Source organism: Phycodurus eques, chromosome 9 (genome assembly GCF_024500275.1).
Source record: "Phycodurus eques isolate BA_2022a chromosome 9, UOR_Pequ_1.1, whole genome shotgun sequence".
Classification (NCBI taxonomy): Eukaryota; Metazoa; Chordata; class Actinopteri; order Syngnathiformes; family Syngnathidae; genus Phycodurus; species Phycodurus eques.
The window spans coordinates 1,132,631-1,160,608 of NC_084533.1; the positions used below are offsets into that span (position 1 = coordinate 1,132,631).

At 41.5% G+C, this 27,978-nt stretch overlaps 1 protein-coding gene across 2 annotated transcripts; it reads right to left on the reverse strand.

The window, feature by feature from the left end:
- Positions 1–82: 82 nt before the first annotated feature.
- smad5 (SMAD family member 5) lies at positions 83–27,889 on the reverse strand. Of its 2 annotated transcripts, XM_061685878.1 has the most exons (7): positions 27,726–27,888; positions 19,486–20,301; positions 16,959–17,237; positions 11,522–11,629; positions 7,075–7,296; positions 6,741–6,997; positions 83–954 (listed from the first exon to the last, which is right to left on the reverse strand). In XM_061685878.1, exons 2-7 carry the CDS (start codon positions 19,886–19,888, stop codon positions 811–813), a joined length of 1,413 nt encoding a protein of 470 aa, XP_061541862.1. In that variant the 5' UTR covers positions 19,889–20,301; positions 27,726–27,888; the 3' UTR covers positions 83–810. The 2 variants fall into 2 exon arrangements, with proteins under 2 accessions (XP_061541862.1, XP_061541863.1); XM_061685879.1 differs by lacking the exon at positions 11,522–11,629 and having other exon boundaries at positions 27,726–27,889.
- Positions 27,890–27,978: the final 89 nt, after the last annotated feature.

The following is a 27,978-nucleotide window of genomic DNA, read 5'->3' on the forward strand; positions in this document are numbered from 1 at the left end:
GTAATCCCCCCCCCCCCCCCCCCCTCCCCCCCAAAACAAAAACCTGTTTAACTCATGGCGATAATGAAGTCATTCATCAAGATCAGGTCTTGTAACCCACGGCAACATTTAATATATGCATCCGCATAATTGGAGTGCACAATATTAACAGAGTGAGTGTGGGCAATGCAGTCACTCCTAAGATGTCCATTGCCAAAATTGCTCTTATATGACTACTTCTACTGCAACAGATGTAACATTGACAATGGTGTTAGCTTATGGCAAGAAGAACTTATTCAGTGATCGATCTCCCACATCAAAAACTACCAGATTAGAAAAGCAGTAGCTCAGTGTTCTTTCTACAATTATAGACTAAACGATTGAAGATTGTGACATCGGAGTCTGTCAGTCTATTTTCTTTACATCAAGGTTAAAAAAAAAAAAAAAAATTCCATAAAAGTCTGAATTAACTGTCAAAGTTAAGGAGAGGCAATTCAGAACTAAACATACAGGCAAATAAAATAACCAGATGAAGTAACCAATAGGTGGAAAAAGATAAAAATTGGATGTATCGAAGGTGTACAATGAGTCAAATGATGCAGACGTGGCCGTCCATTCCATCACTGCTAGTTTCTCGTCTCTCTCCGGGTAACATGAAACATTTCAACTGCTGTTTCCGTCTGCTGCTGCCATTCCAGTCCGACATCCCTTCCCAAACAAGTGTAAACAGTTCGGCCATTTAAACCACCTTAAATTAAAATCGCCGCTGGAGGATGGGGGGGGGGTGGAAGCTGGGGAAAAAAAAAAAAGTCTAATCCAAATCCACTATTATTAGGACACAGAAGAGATTGGGTTTAGGGGAGAACCCATCTGTGTCAGGACCTTGTCCAGCCACTGAAGCGGCCCGTGCAGGTGCACCTCGATCCAGCAGGGTGTGCTGGTGACATCCTGTCGGTGGTACTCCGCGCCCCAGCCCTGGAAGGGGAGAAGGCAAGTCATACTGGGAAGATATTTATTCAATACCTACCTAATTCGGAGTACCTGCAGAAAACCCACGCAGGCACGGGGAGAACATGCAAACTCTACCTCAGACAACAGAACAAATCGTTTTGGATTTTCCTCAAAGCGCGAGTCAAGTTTTATTCATTTTTGGTTCTCAAATGCTTACAGGCTCAAAATGATAAGAGATCACTAATATTTGAAGCAAGTTAAACCAGACACTTTTTTTTTTTTTTTTTGAAGCAGAATCTGGTTGTGATTTTCTTAGCTACAACGTAGGGGAAAACTCATTTCACTTGGTGTCTGCACACACTGCATCGGCGTGGGAGTGTCACGGTTTTCAAAAGGCTCCAATAACACCAGAAAAAGTGTATTGCTCTTCGCTTTTTTTGATGAGTCACGAGAGGGATCTGAATACTAAATACTGGCAATGCAATGTCACACACCCAGCACAAAATATGATACAAAATATAGCGGCAGTGGTAACAATTACAAACAGTCATACGAACTGCGTGAAAGGTTATCATGGTGTAACAGTAAACCGTTTCATCCCCAGTCTGGGTTTTCAACAAGAGGTGAACCCAATGTGCCCAATTTGTTGATTTGAGGCGGTTTTGAGAAAGAAAGGAGAAAAAAAAAAAAAAAAAATGGTGGTAGTCCTCCATCCACAGTGCACTCGTGTATATATATATATATATATATATATATATAAAAAGATGAATAACAAATATTCTTCTATATAAAAGGAAAAAAATGGTCCTGACTAATTCAACAACGCCAGCCATATTTTATTAATATTCGCCTATCAGTGCCATCAAACAAATCCTTTTTGTGGAGACAACGACAAGCTACAGTTCATTATCATTAACAAGTTTATAGGGCTTTGATTTCAGTTATTCTAGACCCTTCAGCCACACTCAAAAGATTTAGGAGAATGTACAGTGGGTACGGAAAGTATTCAGACCCCCTTAAATTCTTCACTCTTGGTTATATTGCAGCCATTTGCTAAAATCATTTAAGCCCATGTTTTTCCTCAATGTACACACAGCACCCCATATTGACTGGGGAAAAAAAAAAACAGAATTGTTGAAATTTTTGCAGATTGAAAAAGAAAAACTGAAATATCACACAGTCAGAAGTATTCACACCCTTTGCTGTGACGCTCATGTTTAACTCGGGTGCTGTCCATTTCTTCTGATCGTCCTTGAGATGGTTCTCCACCTTCATTGGAGTCCAGCTGTGTTTGATTATACTGATTGGACTTGATGAGGAAGGCCACACTCCTGTCTAAATAAGACCTTGCAGCTCACCGTGCATGTCAGAGCAAATGAGAATCATGAGGACAAAAGGAACTGACTGAAGAGCTCAGAGACAGAATTGTGGCAAGGCACAGAGCTGGCCACGGTTTCGGGGGAAAAAAAAAAAAATTCTGGTGCACTTAAAGTTCCTAAGAGCACAGTGATCTCCATAATCCTTAAATGGAAGACATTTGGGACGACCAGAACCTTTCCTAGAGCTGGCCGTCCGGCCAAACTGAGCAAACGGGGGAGAAGAGCCTTGGTGAGAGAGGTCAAGAAGAACCTAAAAGATCACTGAGGCTGAGCTCCAGAGATGGAGTCGGGAGAAAGTTCTAAACCACAATTCCAATGAAGTTGGGTCGTTGTGGTAAACATAAATAAAAACAGAATACAATGATTTGCAAATCATGTTCAACCTATATTTAATTGAATACACTACAAAGACAAGATATTCCATGTTCAAACTGATAAACTTGATTGTTTTTAGCAAATAATCATTAACTGATAATTTTATGGCTGCAACACGTCCCAAAAAAGCTGGACAGGGTCATGTTTACCACTGTGTTACATCACCTTTTCTTTTAACAACAATAAACGTTTGGGAACGGAGGACACTAATTGTTGAAGCTTTGGAGGTGGAATTCTTTCCCATTCTTGCTCGATGTTCAGCTTCAGCCGTTCAACAGTCCGGGGTCTCCGTTGTCGTATTTTACGCTTCATAATGCGCCACACATTTTCAATGGGAGACCGGTCTGGTCTGCAGGCAGGCCAGTCTAGTACCCGCAAGCTTTTACTACGAAGCCGCCCGGTTGTAACAGGTGCAGAATGTGGTTTGGCATTGTCTTGCAGAAATAAGCAGGGGCGTCCGTGAAAAAGACGTTGCTTGGATGGCAGCATATGTTTCTCCAAAACCTGTATGCACCTTTCAGCATTAATGGTGCCTTCACAGATGTGTAAGTTACCCGTGCCATTGGCACTAACACAGCCCCATACCATCACAGATGCTGGCTTTTGAACTTTGCGTCCATAACAGTCCGGATGGTTCTTTTCCTCTTTGGCCCGGCGGACACGACGTCCACAATTTCCAAAAACAATTTGAAATGGGCGGCTCGGTGGCCGACTGGTAAGAGCGTCACCCTCACAGTCCTGAGGACTGGGGTTCAATCCCCGGTCCCGCCTGTGTGGAGTTTGCATGTTCTCCCCGTGCCTGCGTGGGTTTTCTCCGGGCACTCCGGTTGCCTCCCACATCCCCAAAACATGCATGCATTGGAGACTCTAAATTGCCCGTAGGTGTGAATGGTTGTTTGTTTGGATGTGTCATGCGATTGGCAGGCAACCATTTCAGGGTGTACCCCGCCTCCTGCCCGATGATGGCTGGGATAGGCTCCAGCACGCCCACGACCCTAGTGAGGAGAAGCGGCTCAGAAAATGGCTGGATGGATGAATTTGAAATGTGGACTCGTCGGACCACAGAACGCTTTTCCACTTTGCATCAGTCCATCTTCGATGAGCTCGGGCCCAAAGAAGCCGGCGGCGTTTCTGGGTGTTGTTGATAAATGGCTTTTGCTTTGCATAGTAGAGTTTCAAGTTGCACTTACGGATGTAGCGCCGAACTATATTTACTGCCATTGGTTTTCTGAAGTGTTCCTGAGCCCATGTGGCGATATCCTTTACGCATTGATGTTGGTTTTAGATGTAGTGCCGCCTGAGGGATCGAAGGTCACGGGCATTCAATGTTGGTTTTCGGCCTTGCCGCTTACATGCAGTGTACATGCAGCTTACATGCAGTGATTTCTCCAGATTCTCTGAACCTTTTGATGATATTATGGACCGTAGATGATGAAATCCCTAAATTCCTTGCAATTGTACGTTGAGGAACATTGTCCTAAACTGTTGGACTATTTTCTCACGCACTTGTTCACAAAGAGGTGAACCTCGCCCCATCTTTGCTTGTGAATGAGCAATTCAGCTCTACCCAATCATGGCACCCACCTGTTGCCAATGAGCCTGTTCACCTGTGGGATGTTCCAAACACGTGTTTGATAAGCATTCCTCAACTTTCTCAGTCTTTATTGCAATGCGTTACAGCCATAAAATTCTAAGTTAATGATTATTTGCTAAAAACAAAGCTGATGAGTTTGACCATGAAATATATTGTCTTTGTAGTGTATTCAATTAAATATAGGTTGAACATGATTTTCAAATCATTATATTCTGTTTTTTATTTCTGTTTAACACAACGTCCCAACTTCATTGGAATTGGGCTTGTAGAAAGTCAACCATCCCTGCAGCCCTCCACCAGTCGGGGCTTTATTGCAGAGTGGCCCGACAGAAGCCTCTCCTCAGTGCAAGACACATGAAAGCCCGCATGGAGTTTGCTTTTTAAAAAAAAAAAAAACATGAAGGACTCCAAGATGGTGAGGAATAAGATTCTCTGGTCTGATGAGACCAAGATAGAACTTTTTGGCCTTAATTCTCAGCTGTATGTGTGGAGAAAAGCAGGCACTGCTCATCACCTGGCCAATACAGTCCCAACAGTGAAGCATGATGGTGGCAGCATCATGCTGTGGGGGTGTTTTTCAGCTGCAGGGACAGGACGACTGGTCGCAATCGAAGGTAAGATGAATGCGGCCAAGTACAGGGATATCTTGGACGAAAACCTTCTCCAGAGTGCACAGGACCTCAGACTGGGCTGAATGTTCACCTTCCAACAAGACAATGACACTGAGCACACAGCTAAAATAATAGGAAAGGAGTGGCTTCAGAACAACTTTGTGACTCTTCTTGAATGGCACAGCCAGAGCCCTGACTGAAACCCAATTGCGCATCTCTGGAGAGACCTGAAACCATCATCCAACCTGACAGAACTGGAGAGGATCTGGATGTAGGAATGGCAGAGGAGAACCAAATCCAGGTGTGAAAAACTGCAGCATTCCCAAAAAGACTCATGGGCTGTATTAGCTCAAAAGGGTGCTTCTACTAAATACTGAGCAAAGGGTCTGAATACTTATGGAATGTGTGATATTTCAGTTTTTCATTTTTAATAAATATGCAAAAAAAATTCAACAATTTTTCAACTTTTTTTTTTTGTCACTATGGGGTGCTGTGTGTACATTGAGGGGGGGAAATGGACTTAAAATGATTTGCGCAAATGACTGCAATATCAAAAGTGAAACAAATTAAAAGGGAGTCTGAATATACTGTAGATAGAAAAATACAGAAAATAAATTAAAACTGTGTGCACCAAATTCTTTTTAAAACTCAAAGATGAATAATGAGTTACATACAGGGTCTGACGATTGTGGTTCAATGGCCACGGGGCATTACGCCGCTGTACTACGTGTACCTATTGACGCTTGGCCCGCTTGTGCCAGTACAAATTTCTACGTCACCGAAAACCTCCGCCCGTCGAAAATATCCACAAAGTGCCTTTTTGGGTTTCAGACCACAGAGGGAATGAACTAAGTGGATACTATTTCAACCGTGTCCACTGGAGTACTTATTCGTTTGAAATAACATTTACAAAGACAACTGTGAGCTGACTTCTGGTGAGCCTGCTTAATGTCTGTCGTTCCCATTTCACTCGTTTCCAAAAAAAAAAAAAAGTAATGCGCAAAGGTTTTAAAACTTTGTTATGAAGCTAGCAAATCTGATTTCTCTCATGGGATGAATAAAGCATGCATCCATTCATAGTATTTTTCAAAGTAACCCTCCCACACCTGATAAGCGCACAGCGCAATAATTGCAGTAGCAATGATTTGTCCAATTTCTGTTTAGGACTACGATTGTAAATAGTTAAACTGATTTGCTTTGCTCGTATATACATTTCAAAATAGTTTTACTAATAATTAACAAAATTGGGATTGGGATTTTGCAAAAACAAACAAACGTGGTGGTTCGTTTTAAAATGTTAAAAGGGTTGTGGTAAGTAAGTTGCCATCCTGAAGTCATCTAACATTCATGCTGATTCGCTAGTCAACTAATTTCAATGCAGACACCACTACTTGATCTGCAATGTTCAAATAATGCTTGCATAGTTGCCTGTGGACAAATTTGAAATTGTGAAAATGATATAAAAAACAATTATCTACTATACAATTTTAATTCACCAATGGGGATGACTTGCTTTTAATTTCTGTTGCTTGCATTAAACTACAATGAGCAAATTCATAAATATGCATGAACACAGCTGACCGAATGATAGTACTTCTTAAAAACAGTAGGCGTAGGGCTCAGTACCCGAAGCAAATTAAGTGTTTGCTGCTTTGGTCAAGGTCACCAGTTTGACTATTTCTGTCCAATTAAAAAGGTCTAAAAATGAATTCAAAATTCCTTGACTAGGTTACTTGAGGTATAAATATACCAACTACACAAGTATGTATCATATTGATTCCTTCGATAACATACATGCGTTGTAATGCTACACGTTAAACTATCTGTTCCACCTACATGTGACAGTCCTACCTTAACAAAGCTCATCCGGATGGTGCACATCTTGGTAAGCTCATAAACGGCCTCAAATCCATGGTTGACTGACTGAGCCAGAAGTTGGGCAAACTCCTGGTTGTTGAAGATCTTCAGGCTGCAGCCACTTGGGATCTTGCAGACAGTTGTGGGATGGAAGCCATGGTGATAGTTGCAGTTACGGCTCTGGACAAAAATGCTGGTGTCGCTGAGGCACTCCGCATACACTTCCCCTCCTACGTAGTACAGGTGAACACCTGGTGGAAGACAACAGACTGTTATTATTTAACCAAAAGATTGCGAACTGTGATGTGTCGACCACCGTTGGTCATACCTTTGCCAATGTGCCGACGGGTGTTCTCAATTGTGGAGTTGCGATTGACATTTGACAACAGCCCGAGGCAGAAGCGGTTCTTGTTATTTGATGGATCGGTGAAGCCGTCCACGAGCACACTGGTTGATGAAGCATGGTAAGCTTCACCCACACGGTTGTTAAGTTCATAGTAGACGATAGAGCACCAGTGGCTCGGCTCCTCATACTCCACGGGCTGCACATCTTGAATAAAAACAGCTCAGTTACACACACAGACAATTTCCTTATCTACTGTACATCAACATCTGACAAAACGGACACAAAACTGAGAAGTGGAGATATTTAACTACATTTCATTTATAATGTCTTTCAAATACAAGAAAAATACTAAACTAGTGTACAGTGGACCCTCTACACTCGGGACGGACGATTATGGGAAAAAGTAATTGCGATTATTTTGATTCAGATTGAAATCATGATTAATAGACACGATTATTCATTTATTTTTAAACTTAGTATTTATTTAACTACCAAAAGTAAACTTTATAACTTAAAAGAACAACCTGAAAACAAATTAGCAACAAGTAAAATAATGATATTTTTTTTTTTTTAAAATGGAAATAAAAAAAGTCATGACTGTATCTGCTGTTCTTGCGGTGCGCACCTTGGCCTCTTAGTGGCAGTGTGGTGTGGTGCATGCATGAAGCTGCATATTTACAATATGATGATAATAAAAACGCAGAAGAATGTCACAATAAAACTATTAAACTTGTTTTTCACAGATGAGGAAGAAAATATGCCTGTGAGTATTGTTAGTCTATATGTATTACTACAGCGTTTGTGTGAATTTGTTATCTGAAGGTAAATCCCTCCCGTGATCTAATGCTAATGTTAGCTACCCCGTCAATAGCTGTTAGCAGAAGCTAGCACTTTCTAAAATCTTGTGTCTCGTGTGTTTAAATATACAGTGTGTGTAATTATCTTTACTGTGGGGTTTAGCTTTACAGTAAACTCCAACTTGGGTGTCAATAAACAGCTTATAGCACACTCAGGGTGGGCGGAAGAAAATGTTCAGGGTGCGTTTACAACGCAGGAACTTGCATGCACAAACCGCGCTGCGCCACATGAATCGTTTTTCCGAGTGAGATGTGAGAAGCCAAAATCGAAATCGCGATTAAATTTCGATTAATCGCCCAGCCCTACTCGACACTTGATTAAAGAGATACCATTTGTTTGGAAAGAATACTTCCCCGATGTCACAAAACCTTACAGATCAAACCGCTGTCATGCAAGACTAGGTCGGGTTGGGCATCAAGTATCGAGAATTGTTCATGCTTAAAAATTTCTGTTCCTAGTTTAGATGCCTAGTCCACCAAACCTGAAAAAGAACCCGCATGAAGGACATGTGAGACGGGAATTTAAAGGCTTAAATTAAATAAATAAACAATTAAAAAATGACCTCTTGCAATAAGATTTGATTGTGCAAAGGAGGTCATGGGTTTGATGTTAACACGTACCTACTGGTAAAAAAAAAAAAACCCTGTCAGAAATTCATAGTGAAGTTGATAAAAAGTCAAGAATTCATAGAGCAAGGCACAAAATAAGTGGTTCCGCATCGCAATTTGCACGTCAAAATTAGCATTCTGCGCTTCATAAAACACATTCAAAAACAAAACTGCAAATCACCCACGGGTGTTAATGTGACAATGTGTTTACATCACCAAGGCAGAAGTGAAGTGAACCACGGTTGGTGGCGCGGGAAGATGGCAAATACAGAAAAAAAAAAAAAAATAAATGATAGAAAATGGCCAAAGTGTAGGAGCTTTTCATCCTGAAATGCACCCGTGATGTATAATCATAAACACGGACCTCTCTCTCTCTACCGAAAGTACCCAGTATGAAGCCGCGTTGTAAGGACCCCGAGACAAGGTAAAATTAACATCGCGCAAATCAGTGAGATTAACGCGAGTCTACCTTACTATCATAGGGCAAGCCCTGCGGAGTGTCTCTTAATTATGACTACCTTCGAATTTGTGGCTTCTTTATTACGAAGATGACAAGTACAGTATTGCGCAACCACAGCAACCATAACGTTACTTCATACAGGGTGCATGTGGGTTTGCTCAGTGTAGGCACTGTGTGACATATGGCCAGTATACTACCATCTGATCAGTAAGTGGCGACATTTTGAGTCGTTGTGGCACAGGTGGTCAGAGAGGAATAAGAGTAAAATGTGCCATTGACCCAAACGAGTGTTTTGGTGAAGTTAAATGAAGGAAGTATGCTTCCTCTCGAGGTCTCTTCATTTTAGTTTGAAGAAATGGAACACTTCCAAATCTTCTAGTAGTATAACAAATATTTGCATTATTCCTAGTCGGGTGGTGGTCTAAGCTCATAAACGCATAGCCATGAATTTACTGTACAAGGATTTTATTTGATGTGCGTCCCGTGTCTGAGCCCCACAAAAATGAACAGGGAATCATAAAACATGATCAATCTGCATCCATTGACGCACAGCATTGCTTACCTACGTGTGTGTGTGTGTGTGTGTGTGTGTTCCATAAATACAAAGGAGACCTTTTTCCGGACTCAATAAATGTTCATTGTTGTGGTAACACCCGGCACGCTGCTCACGACGCAGCGACCCACTGGCGTAACGGTTTTTTATCTGTAGACGCACACAACTGGGACACTTTTGGGAAAGTTATCTATTTATTACGTTCGCTAGCTAACTAGCTAGCAAGCTACGGAGCTAAACAGCTTGCTCTGGCTTGCTTCATCACGGCGACATCGTTTAAAACACGCAGTCCCATACGGACCCACACCATAGCCAAAAAAGAAGTTGAGTAAAAGAATGAGAAACATTAGAAAGTGACAGATAAAGCAAGAGAACATTTGGAACAAATGGCCAGTCATTTTTCTTTGTATTTCTCAGTGGGAAGTTCCCAGGCAACACTTATTCAAAGTTCAAATATGTAAAACGCCATTATGAACCAAAACAAAGATTTTGAACAAACATAACATCTAAAACAGTTCAGTTAAGATTTGTTGGATTAGAATATGTAAAATTGTTTGAGACTTCACTGTTGTGTCAAGTCGCAAAACAGAGAAGGGAAAACTCTCTTAACTTTTTTATTTTTCTGGTTAAGCACTTCATTTGAACATGTGCCGGTATAAAGGCTTCTTTATACTCACGGAGCCGTCACCGCGGCTGTCCCGCGCGTAGTTTACCTTTATACTCGAGCGCAACCCACACGCGGAGTTTTGAAAATGTACTGCAGTTCACCTCCAAGTCGGGGGTGTCGCTACGGCTGGTGTTGGCTAGGACGCCACCGGGTGGAGTTTACTCTGCATTTTTTTGGGCCATTTCCGGTAGCCGTTTTTACTTTCCTTTCAGTAACAAGGAACAAAGCGACAACAATGGCGACCGTGGAACAGTCTCTGCTAGAATAAGTGGACCTAGATGGCACGTTTAATTATGCTGCAAAATCGATCGAGAAGGCGGCGGCGTAGATGGTATGTAGAAGCAAGGGGCACGCCGAGTACGTCATCACAGCATGCGACTAAAACAACCCAATCACGAGAGATCATCTACACAAGTGTTCGACGCGCAGCAACAATTTTTGCCGCAGATGGACCGCGCGGGCCAATTCGTCGGTCACGTGATGCAATGCGGGTGTTCTCGGCTGTGCGACCGCGGTAGTATAAAGAGGTCTTTGCTAAAAACTTGATTATATATATAATAAAAGGAAACCATTTGTTATTAAGTGAAAGGTGTTATTCCTTTCGTGTTCATAATTGCTCTTTCAAATACTCGATTATTTGAGAGAATTTTCAGGAGGATACTCGAGTACTAAAACAGTCAATAGCCCCTACGTTATATTGTTATATTTTTATTTTTAGGGTTTAATAAAACCCTTGCTTCGGGTCCCTGCGGGATTAACCTGCAAAGAAATTGCTCCTCAGAATTAGAAAGTTGCTCCTCAAATGAAGGAATGATGAGCAAAACTGGTCCTCAAAGAAAAAATATATTTCGAGCCTTAGAGAGAAGTTTAGACCACATCTATTACATCTATTACTATTTTGTTCAAGGACAGACACCTATGTGCTACTGTTATTGGTATGTGTAATGGTTGTGCTTTTGTTACTTCTGCAGCTCCTGACGTCCTTGTTTGTTAACAGTCGCTTGGCCACAGTCGACAACTCCACTCACTCGCCACTTCAATCGAGACTGAGCATTACCTTTGTAAAAGGCAGAATATTTTGATACATTTGATCCATGTGTTCAGAATAGTTGTGTGGCATGAATGTGTCAGGTTTGTATCAATACTGGTCTACTAAATATTGAGTCCGAGCCTAAATAAAACGCGTACAAATTATGTTTTCTTTCTTGGCTACACAAAAGCAATCCAGAATATCAATGAACAATAAAACTATATCAACAGGCCCAAAGTACCGTTCTGCTCACCTCCTCTAGCCATACTCTGTGGCACTAGGCTGGTGCTTGTTTCCATGGACTGGCTCTCCTGGCCCAGTTGCTCATCAGGAGGCATGTATGCTGGAGGTGGTGTGTCAGCTGGTACAAGCAAGGGAGAGCGAAAGAGCGGTTAGTGAGGCTGCGCCAGTTGCTACCGGTAAATGCACACAGCGAGAGAGAGTGAGACAGACAGACAGACACACACACACACAGAGACTGAGAACAACGATCACACTATCAGCCCCACAGAAAGGTGTCAGAATTCACAAGTCCCAGGATTGCAGAGCAGCCACATGACAACTATTCCTGAGAGAGATGCAAAATGAGCTGCTTGAGTCTATACCAAATGACAGAACCATCAACAAAGCTGTACTGAAAATGTGAAAGAATGCAAAATATACACTTAGAGGTTCACAAATGCCCCTGTTCCAGAACAAAATTTCCTGACAAATATTGTTTTGGTTCACAACAATCTCAGCAACTGACCATTTACATTCAACCTTTCTCCTAACTGTTTGACAGTACTGAGAATCCATCACCAGGGCGAGGAAGGGCCGCCACCAATCTAGCAGACTTTGAGGACGGCTAAATCGGCATCTCAATCTCGCTGCAGGGAGCCAGCGGCTTCTGTTTACTCCCGCTACTTGCAAACGGAAGTGGAGCCGGAAAAGGACGTCTCTGATTGGCTGTTGTCATGCGCATTCCCATCATGTTAACTCAAGGAAATACACACACAGCTGATAACAGAGATCGGCGGCATTAGGAATCCCATGCACTTCCCTGGCAGGACATGCCCTGCTCTAATATTACTGGCTCCAGGACACACGCCGCTGCATTATGATTGGCGCTTGTATGTTTGTGCGTACACACATTCACTTGCCACGTGGCGAGTAGCGCTCTGAGATTCTCTCACCAAACGGATAATTTAGTCATTGAGACAATTGTTGTAGTTAAGTGCCTCGATTTAGTGCTAGATATAAATGCAGTATGTAATCTGACTACATTCTTGTTAGATTAGGGGTCTCTCAACTTTCTTCCAAGGGCCGCATACAGAAACATCGAAGAATGCAAGGGCCACTTTGACTAAGGTTCGGGCATCGAGAATCGAAAATCGATTGGAACCGGGACTAACGTACCGGTTGTCCCGGAATCTTTCAAATGTAAACATTTCAGTTCCCAGTTTCAATGCTTAGTCCACCGGCCCCGAAGAAGAAGTGGCGAAAACCAACGAAGAAACGGTGAAAACTAACTAAGAATTCGCACAAAGACGTGCTTGTGCCCAATGGTGGCGAACAAAATTGTGTCTTAACTTTGTTCAAATTAATGACCAGTCGCCTCAGTGCAACACTTTGAATTATACTGTATTGTGCAAACGAGGCTTTCACATTGTGTAGCGTCTGACGCGTTCCGAGCCGCAGCCTACACTACGTGGAACTTCAGTGAAGTCAACTCTCAGTCAATTAGGTGAATGAAACAATAAAATACTTCCCTACATATGCATAAAAATTCCTGAGACAATGACTTGGGTCCCCCAAGTCTCATGTGACCATGCACGAAGACCGCCAACAATACAACAATGTGTATCAGCACTTCGAATGTTTTTACTTTGGCAAAAAGTGTGCTGTGGTCGGATGAGTCCACATTTCAAATTGTTTTTGGAAATCATGGACGGCGGGCCCTCCGGGCCAAGAGGAAAAGGACCACCCGGATTGTTATAAATACAAAGATAAAAATCCAGCATTTGTGATGGTATGGAGGAGTATTAGTGCCCATAGCATGGATAACAATAATGCTGAGTGCCAATGGTTGTTTGTCTATATGTGACCTAGCATTGGCTGGCAACCAGTTCAGGGTGTACCCCACCTTTCGCCCAAAATCATCTGAGATCCTAGTAAAGATAAGCGGTTCAGAAAATGGATGGCTGCATGATACATACAGGTTTTGGAGCAACATATGCTGCCATCCAAGCAATGTCCTTGGGACAATGGGACGTTCCTGCTTATTTCAGCAAGACAATACAAAGCCACATCCTGCACGTGTTACAACAGCGTGGCTTCGTAGTAAAAGAGTGCGTACTAGACTGGCCTGCCAGCAGTCCAGACCTGTCTTTCATTGAAAATGTGTGGGGCATTTTGATAGTGAAAGATACGACAACAGAGACCCGGACTAGTGGCGTTACGATACAAAAATTATGACTTTGAATCTATACATACATAAAGTACCTCGATACTGGTACTGAAACTATACCACGGCAAAAATCTAAAACAGTAAAAGCAGAAAAATGATAGCTGACAATAAAATTTCAAATACTTTTATTAATTCAAAACAAAACTTAAGAAAATTATGTAATACTGGAATTTGCCCATTCTTAGTCATTTCTTAATTAGATAAATCCCTACATTATCACACATATTACACTGTATGAGGAATGTGGGTGTTTGCATGTACAGTTCATAAAATTGTACATCTATACACTGTAGTATATGTCTGACATACAGTCTTAAAAAATATTAGATCACCCTTGTTTCTTCAATTTCTTGTTCATTATAATATCTGGTACCACTAAGGAATTTTACCTGAACAATACAAAAGCTTAATTTTATAATTAAATATAATTATGGTTATGATCAAGAAAACCAAGGAAAATGGCAAGAGCTAGATACGTACTTTTAGTTGCACCTGGAAAGGAACAAGAAACTGAAGAAACAAGGGGTCTAATATTTTTTCCAAGACTTTATTATTTCTATTTCTATATTTATACATAGTTTACGCATACTTAATACTGTGCTTTTCAAGCTTTTAGAGTCCAGTATTCTTTTACTTGACAGCATTTGATTTCTCCCATTGTAACAATACATTGTGCACCCACTCAAGTGCATTGCTGTTATCTATTGCGTACGTTGCCACGACACTCAAATAGTGGACCTTTTTGCTTTTCTTGGATAAGTGGTTTTACTTTAGCATTCCGGCGGATTTTTATTCTTCTCGAACTCCCCGATTCCGGAGTGGTCTCCAACGACGAGTATAGCTTGTGTCCGGGTTGGAGCGCTCCAAGCTGGGCTTCAGTGTGTCGCGCACTTGCGCTAAGTCGTCTCATGCTATTGATCTCCTGCTGGTAACACAGACTCAGAATCCAATGCAGAATTTCCCTAACAGCACAGGAGAATCCAATGCATATAACGCTGGCTTTGCTCACATAGCCTTGTGAGCTGCGGACTCTTAAGTTACGTCATGGTAGCCATAGATAACTTGCTAAGTTGGCTGCAGGAGCTAGTCGGCAGTTAGAAACCATTTCATTCTACTAGCTTCCGCACAGTCGCACCCACACAACTTGTTGGAAGACATGCAGTCATTGGCTGACTGTCAGCTTTTTGCATTCGCCTTTACAACATGAATTGAGCGCTGTCGCAGAATTCTTCTTTTTTTTTTTTTTTTTTTTTTTTTTTTATTAACAGTACTAAAAAAAAAACTAGGTTTTTTCATCCAGCCATCCATTTTCTGAGCCGCTTCGCCTCACTAGGGTCACGGGCGTGCTGGAGCCTATCCCAGCTGTCATCGGGCAGGAGGCGGGGTACACCCTGAACTGGTTGCCAGCCAATCGCATGGCACATACAAACAAACAACCATTCGCACTCACATTCACACCTACGGGCAATTTAGAGTGGTCAATTCATGCAGGTTTTTGGGATGTGGGAGGAAACCGGAGTGCCCAGAGAAAACCCACACAGGCACAGGGAGAACATGCAAAGTCCACACAGTCAGGGCCGGGGATTGAACCCGGGTCCTCAGAGCTGTGAGGCTGACGCGCTAACCAGTCGGCCACTGTGCCGCCACTCTGTTTTTTTTTTGGGTCAAAATACCTCAGGACGGTACTGGTATCTGAACTTGGTGCAACACTACCTCGGACTGTGAGAGCAACTCAAGTTGTACATCAAGCAAGGTTGGGAAAGAATTCCACTGACAAAGCATGAACAATTAGTGTCCTTCGTTCCCAAACACTTATTGAGTGTTGTTAAGAGGAAAGGTAATGTAACACAATGGTAAACATGGTCCTGTCCCAGCTTTTTGGGAATGTGTTGCAGGCATCGACTTAAAAAATGAGTGAATATTTGCACACACAAAAGTTTATCGGTTTGAACAAATATCTTTTTTTTGTGGTTTATTCAATTGAATATAGGTTGAAAAGGATTTGCAAATCATTGTATTGTCTTTGTATTTACGTTTCACTCAATTTCCCAACTTGATTGAAATTCGGGTTTGTAGTTCTAAATCGGTGGAAAACAAGTACCACAATTTCTCGTTTATAATGCGCACCCATGTATAATACGCACCACCAGTTGACCTCAAAATTTTGGAAAATCCTTCTACCCATGTTTAATGCATTTTTACAATGCATGATTTTGCTTCTACCCATATGATCAAAACGAAGTATTATCTGTATTTTGTTAGGTTTTTTTTCAAATCATTATTCTGAAGCACTTTATTTGAACAATACTTTTATTTACTTGCTCTTATGCAATTCACAGCCCTACTTTTATTTAGTAATTGAGTAAACACAGTTGTGCTCATATGTTTGATTACCCAGGCAGAATTTGTAAGATGGGTGCAATTCTTTAAAGAAAAATGAAGGGCCAGGCGAAACATTTTAATGGGATTCAAACTGTCAAGCATTACAGAAAAACATCATCAAACAAAACATAACCATAAATAAATTAATGATGGTTGTTCTGTCATCAGTCATATTTATTAAAAAAAATAATAAAAAAACTATTTTTCACAAATTCTGCCAGGGTATGTAAACTTATGAGCACAACTGTACATACATGCAGTCATACGTACCCGTCATATTGGAAAATGTAGGCTAAAGCTTTTTCATAACGTTGCAATGGTATATTAGAATGAAGGTGTACACCTTTCTCCTAACCTGTAGGTGGTGGTGGCATACTGGAATGAAAGTGTGCAGCTTTTTCATAACCACCGGATGGCAGCATACATTTATAAAATAGGAAAGTTTTTTTTCCCATTTTCTCCTTTACCCATGTATAATGCGCTACATTGACTTTTGACATTTTGGGGGGGGGGGGGGGGTGCGCATTAAACAAGAAACTACGGTATGTGATGAGAACGAACTTTTCTCTTGTCCTACCAACCAGTGTGGAAAGTAAGTAGAACAAGTAAATGACAAGGGCCGGGCTAACTTCATTTTAGTAATTTTAGTATATGCCGCTAAAATATTGACAGTGAGCTGTAGTTTGGACACCTCTGGCTATTTGAAGTGCACCTTGATTGAGAGGAATACAATAACGTACCAAGAGTGACATTGAAACAAATGTGCCTTTGTTTTGTCAGATACTGTAGCTAGTGTATAGTGCTTAAAAATGAATTTCTTAATACTTCTTTAAATGAAGACATTTCAGCACACATTTACCTGGGAGCTGGAATGGACTAGAGGGCCCCGAGCTGGCAGGAGAGTTGGGATAAGTACCACTGCTGGCTGGGGAAGGAGGATACGGAGAGTTGGGAGTGATGGGAAAAGAGCCTCCTCCACCAGTGCTGCTGCCGCCACTGTGTGGCTGCTGGAAAGACTCGGGAAAGGTGGCGTTCAGGGCCATGTGTGGCTCGTTGTGGGTCAGGTTGCGGAACTGTACAAGCAAGCTGTGCTGTGGGTTGAACTCGCTGTGTCGTGGTACCAAGACAGGGGGGAGCACTGGATGGCAGATCGAACAAAGAGAAAGTTTATTGTGATAGACAAGTAAGAGACGACATTTGCAATCATGGAAGATTACACAGCAAACATTTTAATATGAATGTATTTACATGTAAGAAAGATAAGTGAAAGCCAAGCCATAAAATTCACATCCTTAACTCACTGCTTGTAATATAACCAAATCCTTCATCTTGGACACAGCTTTACTTACAAACTAATTTATATATTATTGTAACTCATTTCTTGGCTGATTGTTAACAGAATGAGAAGGCTAACGTGCCAAATCTTATCTTACTGTAGCTACTTGACCACCACCCAAAATTACACATCAAGGCAAATTTGCAGTTAAACACTATATATCTGCAGTATTGATCATTTTAGTAGACATTTTGCAGGGTCTTGCATGCAAGAAAATTCATTTTCAGTTGCTAAAATTTAGATTTTTTAAAGTGCAAAATGTAGTGCTGCTGATTTTACATATTTTGGAGTCAAAATAAAACGCATGGCTTTTGGCAGTGCATCAGTTATTTTTAATTTAGCCATATCCTTATAATACTAATAATCATGGAAATTTTGGTCACTATAATTGTGATATGAATTTGGTATATGGTTTAATCTCCCAAAAAAAGTATATGTGCATTTGTTTGCGTCAGCTCTGTGCTGGAACCAGGGTAATAATAGTTCTGGATTTTCTATTGTAATTGGAGTTTTTATTTCATTTTGACTTTTCTTTTTCAAATTCAGTTAGTTGAAATTTAGTTTTTTGAGCAGGTTTGTTAGTTTTTATTTTTCAAAAATGCTTCATTTTTATTAGTTTTAGGATTTTATTTATTTATTAGTTTGTTTGTTTTTTTTATTCGGGGTATTTGTCAAGTGTGAGACGGGGAAGAAAAAACACTAAAGTACTGTGTAATAAAAACTAAAAAAATAAATGCCATTAAAAGTTTTTATTAACTTTCCAACCATCCACAAATCAAATACAGGTATTGTATACAAGTCTACAGAATTTGAAGTGCAATAAGTGAAGTGCATAATACTGCTTCTACGGTTACAGTAGATTAGATGCATAATGCCCTGCGATTGGCTGGTGACCAGTTCAGGGTGTACCCTGCCTCTCGCCCAGAGTCAGCTGGGATAGGCTCCAGCACGACCGTGACCCTCGTGAAGATAACCGGTATAGAAAATGGATGGATGGGTAGATGCATCACAACATACAGTTAAACAATTCGTGAGACACAAGCGGAAGTACGGCCTTTTTAAAAATAAATAAAATAAACAAAGTTCTTATTTGCACGTTTTTCTTCCTTTGCTACTAAATTGCAAACTTCTCAAGGGGACTTTCAGAATTGTGACTCTTAGATAGAAAGTGAGCTTGCTTTTACCTGCTGTATTGCCAGTCAAAGTGCAGTCAGGCTTTTTTTTTTTTTTTGAGTCCATGATTATTGTGACAAAGCTTTTCAAATTTTCCTGCTGTTGCTGAAGTAGGGCTGTGAAAATGTCCTGTGGTTGCAGTAATTAAAACACCTGCTGTGCCAGCGAGACAAACTCCTTGGTCGCTTTCACATTTTCGTTTCATGGCGGCCAACAGCAGCATTTTGACTCTCAGCAGTTGTCCGTTTCTCTGAATTTCCCCCAAAAGACAAATAACCAACATGCAGGTTCCACGAAGGAGCTAACTTTAGTCGGTAGCCGTGATTTGGATACTTTCTAACTTATCAGCGTAGACCCAACAAAGTTCAATTCATCTAGCAATATAAACCCTGAGTTGAAAAGAAAACAAAGAATAAACCGGAATTTCTGAGGATAATGAAACGGTGTGTGTGTGTGTGTGTGTATGTATATATATATATATATATATATATACATACACACACACACACACACACACACACACACACTCCATAGCGAGGTTCCTGATTAATGAACGGAACAATGTAATGCGCTATGCACTTAGTCTGAGATGTTCATACATTTCCAAATACACTCTCCCGTGCCACACCCTTGTAGAGTCTCAGAGACACATAATCTAACAAGAGCTCATCATATTGATTTTCTGTGCGGGGGAATGGAGGGAGCGGTTCAGCGGGCCAAATTACTTCTTGACTTCTGTGCATTTACACACCAAAGGGAACGTGAATGGTAACAATTTGTCATGCTGCACACATGGACACAACAATACAGTAGATGAATCTTTTGTTATGAGTTTCTAGAATTTCTAAATGAAATGGGAACATAAAAATGTGCTTACCAGGACTCTCCACTCGCTTGTAGTGATATGGGTTAATGCACACCTCTTTCTGTTTAGAGCCAAATGGATACTCGCACACTTCCAGGGGCTTGAGCTCATGGTGGGACTGGAGGTCTGGCCAGCGCCACACCCGACAGTATATTACATGCGGCAGACCTTTACGGTGGGAAACCTGTAGCCGGCCGTCCAGAGATCTTGGAATGGTCACACATTTGCTGGGTTGCCCTGGGCAGCTCAGGGCTTTTTCCAGGTCCTCCATCGCCCCTTTCTTCTTCTTCAGCTTTTTCACAAGAGCATCCACTGCCTTTTCCGCCCACTTCTCCTCCTCATCTCCTTGCTTCCAGCCAAGCAGGCGCTTGACCGCTGGACTTGTGAAGGAAAAGAGACTGGACATGGAAGTCATGCTGGAAACAAGGACAGGTCAACGGGTAGAAAGTCTGCAGCGGGATCAAGAGGTTTTCAAGGCCCTTGTTGATTACTTCCAATAAGTGTTCGTGAGTGTGTTTTCAATGAGAAACAACTTATTCAGTGGGTGAGATGGGGAAGACAGGAGGTTCTGGCCTTGTCTGACCAAGAACAGGAAGGAGGGGAGGGAGAGGAGTCAGCGAGCAGGACGCAGCTGCTGCTGCTCAGGAAGGGCCCTGCAGCAAGCTGTCCGGAGCAGGGTCACAACCACCGATGGAAGGAGGGAAGGGGTGTGGTCAGTAGGAGAGGAGGAGGAGGACTGCTGTCCAACAGACGGCCGAAGCAGCTCTCACCACTTCGTCAACATCCAGCTCTTTTTCACCTGCCACACGCTTTTAATCCATCAGATGTCTGGAAAACACACCAGAAACAAGTACTTTATGAATATGGAATATTTCCTCAAATTAATCGTTGATTAATCGTAATTTCCCGTCCTAATTTTTCCTCCTAGATGCTCATTATGCAGTAAAAGATTGTCGCTTAAGGTCTTAAAACTACGACCAATTGTCACCCAAATTTATGTGGACATCTCTACCTATGCCCACTTCAACCTCTGAAAATACCAGCACGAAAGTCCAAATATTTGGGATTTTATATCAATATGGGCCCGCGAAGAAGGCCATGATTCTCAGCCTCGATGTCGGGTCAGGCCACGCTTAATTTAAAAAAGCTTAATGTTGCTTAATGTCGCAAAACTGCAACTAATCCTCACCACAATTTATATGGATATCTCCACCTATGCCCACTTCAACTTCTGAAAATATCAGAACAAAATATCTAATATTTTTCATTTTTCCTCCCCAAGCACTCACGATCCAGAAAAAAGCTTGACGTTACAAAATTGCGACCAATCATCACCAAAATTTATGTGGACATTGCTGATTATGCTCAGTTCTACCTCTGAAAATATCAGAAAGAAATACCAAACATTTTGGATTTTAAAGATTGTATATCAATATGGGCTCATCAGGAGGCCATGATTCTCAGGTGAGCGGAAAATGTCCGGTAATAGACATGCAAACAATAAAGGGATGAAAAAGGTGACAAAAAAAAAAAAACATTTGGGAGGGGGGGGCTGAGGGGGATCCCCGAAGAGATTTTTAATGTTAACATAAATTAAGCAATCTGGAAGACTCAGAAGAGTAGAATAAGGCAAATAAATAAATAAATTCCTTCACGCAGAAAAACATATGTACACCGCTCAAGTACATGTTGATGTACAAATTTTAAGATTCAAATTTAATTTGCCTCATTTCTTTGCTTTTTTTATTTTGGCCTCTAACTTGAGCCAGGCCCCTCTCCCCCTGCACCTGATGCCTGCTTCAAGTTGTGCCACATGAATAGCATCTTCCTCTTTAAGCACTCATTCTGGAAAAGAATTGACTAAAATCAGTCTGTTTCAATTCATTTTTTACTATTACCAACTTCAAAGCCTAATCCCAAATGTATCCTCCAGGAAAATATTAAGTACAAAATGTTTCTGTTTTTATTGGCCATTTCTGAATTTGGAGTTAGTTCATTATGTGTTGTGACACAATCCTTAACATCGCTCCGTCGCTAAAAACATTTAACATTAACATCCGTAAACTATAATGTCTTTGTGAACAAGTGTGTGAGAAAATAATCGAACAGTTTAAGGACAATGTTCCTCAATGTACAATTGCAAGGAATTTAGGGATTTCATCATCTACGGTCCATTAGATCATCAAAAGGTTCAGAGAATCTGGAGAAATCACTGCATGTAAGCGGCAAGGCCAAAAACCAACATTGAATGCCTGTGACCTTCGATCCCTCAGGCGGCACTGCAGCAAAAACCGACATCAATGTGTAAAGGATATTACCACATGGGCTCAGGAACACTTCAGAAAACCAATGTCAGTAAATACAGTTTGACGCCACATCCGTAAGTGCAACGTGAAACTCTACGATACAAAGCAAAAGCCATTTATCAACAACACCCAGAAACGTCGTGTCCTCCGGGCCAAAGAGGAAAAGAACCATCTGGACTGTTATGGACGCAAAGTTCAAAAGCCAGCATCTGTGATGGTATGGGGCTGTGTTAGTGCCAATGGCATGGGTAATTTACACATCTGTGAAGGCACCATTAATGCTGAAAGGTACATACAGGTTTTGGAGAAACATGCTGCCATCCAAGCAACGTCTTTTTCATGGAGGCCCCTGCTTACTTCAGCAAGACAATGTCAAACCACATTCTGCAGGTGTTAAAACAGCGTGACTTCGTAGTAAGAGAGTGCGGCTACTAGACTGGCCTGCCTGAAGTCCAGACCCGTCTCCCATTGAAAATGTGTGGCGCATTATGAAGCGTAAAATACAACAACGGAGACCCTGGACTGTTGAACAGCTGAAGCTGTACATCAAACAAGAATGTGAAAGAATTCCACCTACAAAGCTTCAACAACCAGTGTCCTCCGTTCCCAAACGTTTATTGAATGTTGTTCAAAGAAAAGGTGATGTAACACCGCTGTAAACATGACCCTGTCACAGCTTTTTTGGAAGGTGTTGCAGCCATACAATTAAGTTAATGATTATTTGCTTAAAAACAAAGTTTATCAGTTTGAACATTAAATATCTTGTCTTTGAAGTGTATGCAATTTAATATAGGTCGATCATGATTTGCAAATCATTGTATTGTGTTTTTATTTATGTTTAACACAAACGACCCAACTTCATTGGAATTGGGGTTGTACATCCCAAATACTAGAAAAGGTTGGTTTGGTAAAATACGGCATCTTTCAGAGTATGTTAACCTCAGTATTAATAATAAAACTGTTCGATGTTGATTAGGGCGACTAATTAAAAGAGGATGACCATTAACATTTATTCTACTGTATGTAAACATCAATGGATAGAAACTTATGGGAACTGATTGATTTTGGTGGTGAACTTTGGGGGTGCGCATTATACAAGAGTAATTACAGTTGTTTACAACCCTTACGTACCGGTATACATATATACAATGTGAAAGATTTTCATTTTGCCTATCCATATGTATAATGCGCTCTACCGATGTTTACCAAATTATTGGAGGAAAAAATTTCCACTCTCAATACAGCTTATCCTGTTCAGGGACGCGGGGCACTGGAGTCTATCCCAGCTGACTACGGGCAAAAGGCGGACAACACCCTGAACTGGTCGCCAGTCTGTCACAGAGCACATACAGCGGCTAAAATAAGTATTTAACGTCAACATTTTTCTCACTAAATATATTTCCAAAGGTGCTTTTGACATGAAATTTTCACCAGATGTTGGGAACAACCCAAGTACTCCATATATACAAAGAAAGTAGAACAAATAAGCTCAGAAATCAAGTTGTGTTCCATAATGTGAAATGACACAGGGAAAAAGTATTTAACACATGTCCTTGCTGTTCACACCTAAAATCTATCAATACTCAAACAGCAATCCCGCCCCTTGTCAGAGCAAATTAATATCAGCTCGTTCAGTCTTAATTGATAGCCTACAAAAAGGTCTCATTGCCAAAGTGTGAGTCAAGACATCTCTTGATGGGTAAGAGCAAAGACCGCTCTCAAGACCATCGCAAACATATTGTTGCAAAACATAACGATGGCATTGCTTACAGGCACATATCTAAGATTCTGAATGTTCCAGTGAGGACAGTTGGGGCCATAATACGTAAGTGGAAAGCCAATCGTACCACCATAGATTTGCAATCGATTAGGTGGTCCTCGGATGATTTCTGACAAAGGAGTGCAAAGAATAACCAGAAGAGTTGTCCAAGAGCCAAGGGCCACCTGTGGAGAGCTTCAAAAAGACCTGGAATAAGCAGGTACTGTTGTCACAAGGAAAACAGTGAGTAATGCACTCCGGCGCCATGGCCTGGATGCACGCTTACCACGCAAGACCGGGAAAACAAAAAGCATGTCAAAGCTCGTTTAAAGTTTGCTGAACACCAGTTGGACAAGCCAGTTAAATACTGGGAGAATGTAATCTGGTCTGTTGACAGCAAAATTTAACTCTTTGGATGCCATAATTCACACCACGTTTGGAGGAGAAATGGCACTGCACCTTACCCTAAAAACACCATACCGACAGTGAAGTTCGGAGATGGGAACGTGACAGTGTGGGGCTGCTTTTCAGAAAATGGTACTGGTAAACATTATTTAAAGAAGGATGAATGGGCAAAGCTACAGAGACATTCTTGACAAAAATTTGCTGCCTTCTACGAGGATGATGAAAATTAGACTTTACACCAATTACTGCATAGGTAAGCGGTTAGCACAGCTTCTACATTAATTACTACTTGTACTCCTTTAGCGATAACAATACTTGTCAGATGTGCTAGCTGGTGTGGCATTCCATTCAATTATTTCCGAGCAGCTGTGAAGGCAGGGGAAGGAAGGACGTGGATGCATGGTTTCTCTAACCAACTTGGAGCTGGTCTATTGAGTTTAAATAGGTAAATGGATTTGTTTTTCTAGTAAATAATTTGCACAATAGTGGGAAGAATCTTTAACAATACTTTTATATGGAGGTGGTACACCTATGCAACACAACAAGCGACGATCCCCCCCAAGCTGAGAACAATAGCACAAAGTGAAGATACACTTTTGTTCGCCGCCGCCGTTGGTCACAAGCATGTCTTCGTGTGCGTTCTTCTTTGTTGGTTTTTGGCGCTTCTTCATTGGTTTTCGCCACTTCTTTGGGGTCGGCGGAGTCGGAATCGAAACTGGGAACAGAAATTTTTAAATTTGAACGATTCCGGGAGAACCGGAACGTTAGTCCTGGTTCCAATCCGTTCTCGATTCTCGATGCCCAACCCTAATTAACCTTGTGTGTAATTTTTGTTAATCACCAACAGCCTTGTCAAAAAAAATAAAGACAATTGTCTGGCAGATTGCATTTGCAGAGCTTGAAATCAAATGAGAACATGTTGAATGGATATATAAAAAAGTCGTACGCAAGCCTTCACTGCCTCTGAAACACGCATCACAAGCCAAAAGTGATCCATTCATTTAAAAAAAAGACGCGAGGCCTGAATTTTAATTTCTTTACTCATTTGAGGAGTTTTTCCTCATCATTAACTTATGCCAATGAAGGCAACGTATAACGATAACATAAACAAATAAGTCATTTATATCAATAGCTAACAACTCCAGAATCATGTTGTAAAATCCTTGATGAAAAATGCACCGGCAAAGTTGCACAAAAATCCAGAGGGCGAATCGCTCCAACGCATTCTGAAAGGTTAATTACCCAGATCCGGGACATCGTTAGATATCGCCCTAGAAAATGTTATTTAACAGCTGTAAACACCTGTAGCGTTAATATAGGATGTATAGGAGAGATAGAGTCAGTCGAGAACTCATTCACTTTTTATCATTTCCTGTGGGAAAATGAGTTATGAAATGACAACAATTTGGAAGTCTCGGAGCAAACAATCTAATGTGGAGCCTTCAGCTGCTATCTGGGGAGCGTGTGAAAGCAGTCCCAGCGAGAAAAGGATGTCACCATCAAAAGCTGTTTCCTGCCTCAATCCCTCCCTTACAGCTGTCCAGCGCTTACTTCCATGGTTCATTGTTACTCACTCAGACAGACAGACACACACACACACACACACGCACACGTGAAAGCTCCAAAGGGGGCATGTAGGCAAACACGACATTAGTGGTCCATTAAGTTGATATTTCCAGATATTCACTAAACTGTTCGAACATTCTGTTCGTTACACTCATGTCAACCCCATTGGTGACTCATACCCGATTCATTCAATATAAGTGAGCTACAACATTACACATTTCAACATGGGTACATTTTTTTTTTTTTAGCCTTGTGAAACATCCTGTATGAGAATAATTGATACGACCGCTCTTAACACAAGTACAGGCAGCAATTTGCATCTTGATGACCAACCTTCTTGATCAGTCATTCTTGAAGTGTTGTAGGAGTACCACGAGTGGTACGCATGTTATCTCTAGTAGGATGTGAAATAATCACTCCCGAAGTACAGTTCAGTTGTATTGAACATTTTAGTACTATGCATTTGAATTTAATCTTTTTTTTTTTTGTTATCTCTCATGTATTTAAACACAGTATTGATGTTCAAACTGTGAAAAATACTAACAGTGGCTTACATTGATATTAAATGCACTTTCTAAAGTCTCTACTAGCCCTCCCAGTTAACATGGATATTTGACGTCAAAAGCCGTCGATGGCAGTGAACGAGTTTAAAGGACCAAATCCTAAATTGCGTCTTGTTTTTAAATAAACACTTGGGCCTACTACACTACTGTATCTTAATGTCTGTCACAATTGCGGTACTTTGAGGGCTAAAAATCTTTTGAGGTGATACTTGGTGTCAAAAGTCCGAACCAGTGTTCTTCTAGTTAAAGCTCATCATCTCTGGATGCCTCTTTGTGTTTGAACCATCAAAGAGTACGGCTGAAAACTCAGCTTTACCCGATCAGGATTTTTGGGGCCGATCACAGAGACTCCCCCCATTTTGTCCTTATAATACAGTCGGCGGGATATGCTCGTTTTCGTCGCCGCGGTAACAAGGGTATCCGGTCGCATTTGAGTTGACAAGATAAAGCCCAATGATCGTAAAAACGGGATGCGGTGGTATCGGAATACAACATTTTATTGCAGTCGTTTGACATAGTGCAATCGTGAAAGAGCAAATTTGTCTTGTCGTCTGATGGCCTTACGTGTTGTCTGTCCCACACCGCCAACGTGTTTTTTGTTGTTGTTTTAAATAACTTTATTGGCCGTCAGATAGTTACAGTACTACGTCAAAAGACGTGCGAAAGAGGCTAAAAATAAACTACCTTTTGGATTCAAATATATTGTGCACGATGGTGACGCGGAGTCGATGTCCTTTTGCGGATCGGCGAATTACGACAAAGCCGATCAGCATAAAATGCTCATTATCGGCCGATACCAATCAGGCCGATAAAATCGGTCTTAAGTCGACTGAAAACTACAAATTTACATTCCCTAGTTTGAGGGAATGTTGGAGGCCAGCAATATGAGAATTGTCTTTCAGATAATGAGTAGCTTGTTCCTTTCACAGTTCACACACGATAGTTACTCAGGTTCATTACATTATGCATGTAAAAGTTAACCCCATGCGTCACTTGCGGATTTCGAGACACGTGTGAAAACGAATTCATTATGAAATGATGGCGCACATGCGAGAAGGCTAGAGACTTCCGTATTTTCTAGTTTGGCGCTACTCGGGCAGTTTTCAGGGGTAATAAATATGGAAGAACGATTCGGTGACTGGTGGTGAGCGCCCCCCACCCAGAGGGAAGAGCGAATGGATCCAGAGAAACGCAAGCTCGCCTCGTACAAATCCCGAAACAGCTGTTAACGGATCTTCCCAAAAGTTACCTTAACGTTAAAAAAAAAACAAAAAAACAACAACAACAACATAAAAAAAGTCATCGGTGTATGCATTTTCCCCAGAAGAGATAGCCAACGATGACATAGTGCCAGAAGGCGATTTTGCTAACGTAGCTCTGCTAACATCAGTAAACTCCCCGAGAAATCGGTTCCAACGTACAACTCAAAACTCGTCACGCCGCAGTCTTCTTTTACGACCGTTCCGCGCTTTGAGTAAGCGGCAGCAGAGCACGACCGCGTACCCGAGCGAGGTCCCTCTATTCCCGCATTCTGTCAACTTTTTCCAACTCCGTGAGTGGAGTTGAGCTACGCTAACTGCTAGCCTGCCGTGCAACTCAACGCGACGCTCCTTTATCATCACCATGCCCTCTTTGCAAAATGGAGGCACGAACCTTGAAACAAGCAGGGCTTTTCGACAGGCGTGTCGAGCCGTCCACGTACGACGTCCAAGCTTTCGAAAGTCTACTTTTCAGCAGTTGTCCGCCGCCTTTGCCGTCAGTCTCCCCATGCCCTCCACATCCTGAAGACAAGTTGCACGAAGGAGACGAGAGGCGGGGTACATATCGCTCCGCCGTCCCGGCGAACTAGTCCCTGCACTGAGCGAGACCGTCGGAATCAATCGGTGCCACATAATGACGCAACTGT

Bases quoted from the DNA above. Each gene is read 5' to 3' on its own strand.
- smad5 (XM_061685878.1), bottom strand. From the start codon at position 19,888: ATGACTTCCATGTCCAGTCTCTTTTCCTTCACAAGTCCAGCGGTCAAG. The intron at 11,630-16,958 runs GTAAATGTGTGC...TGCTTGTACCAG, and splicing joins TAGTCCATTCCAGCTCCCAG to CTGACACACCACCTCCAGCA. The intron at 6,998-7,074 runs GTATGACCAACG...GTCTTCCACCAG, and splicing joins CCGTCGGCACATTGGCAAAG to GTGTTCACCTGTACTACGTA.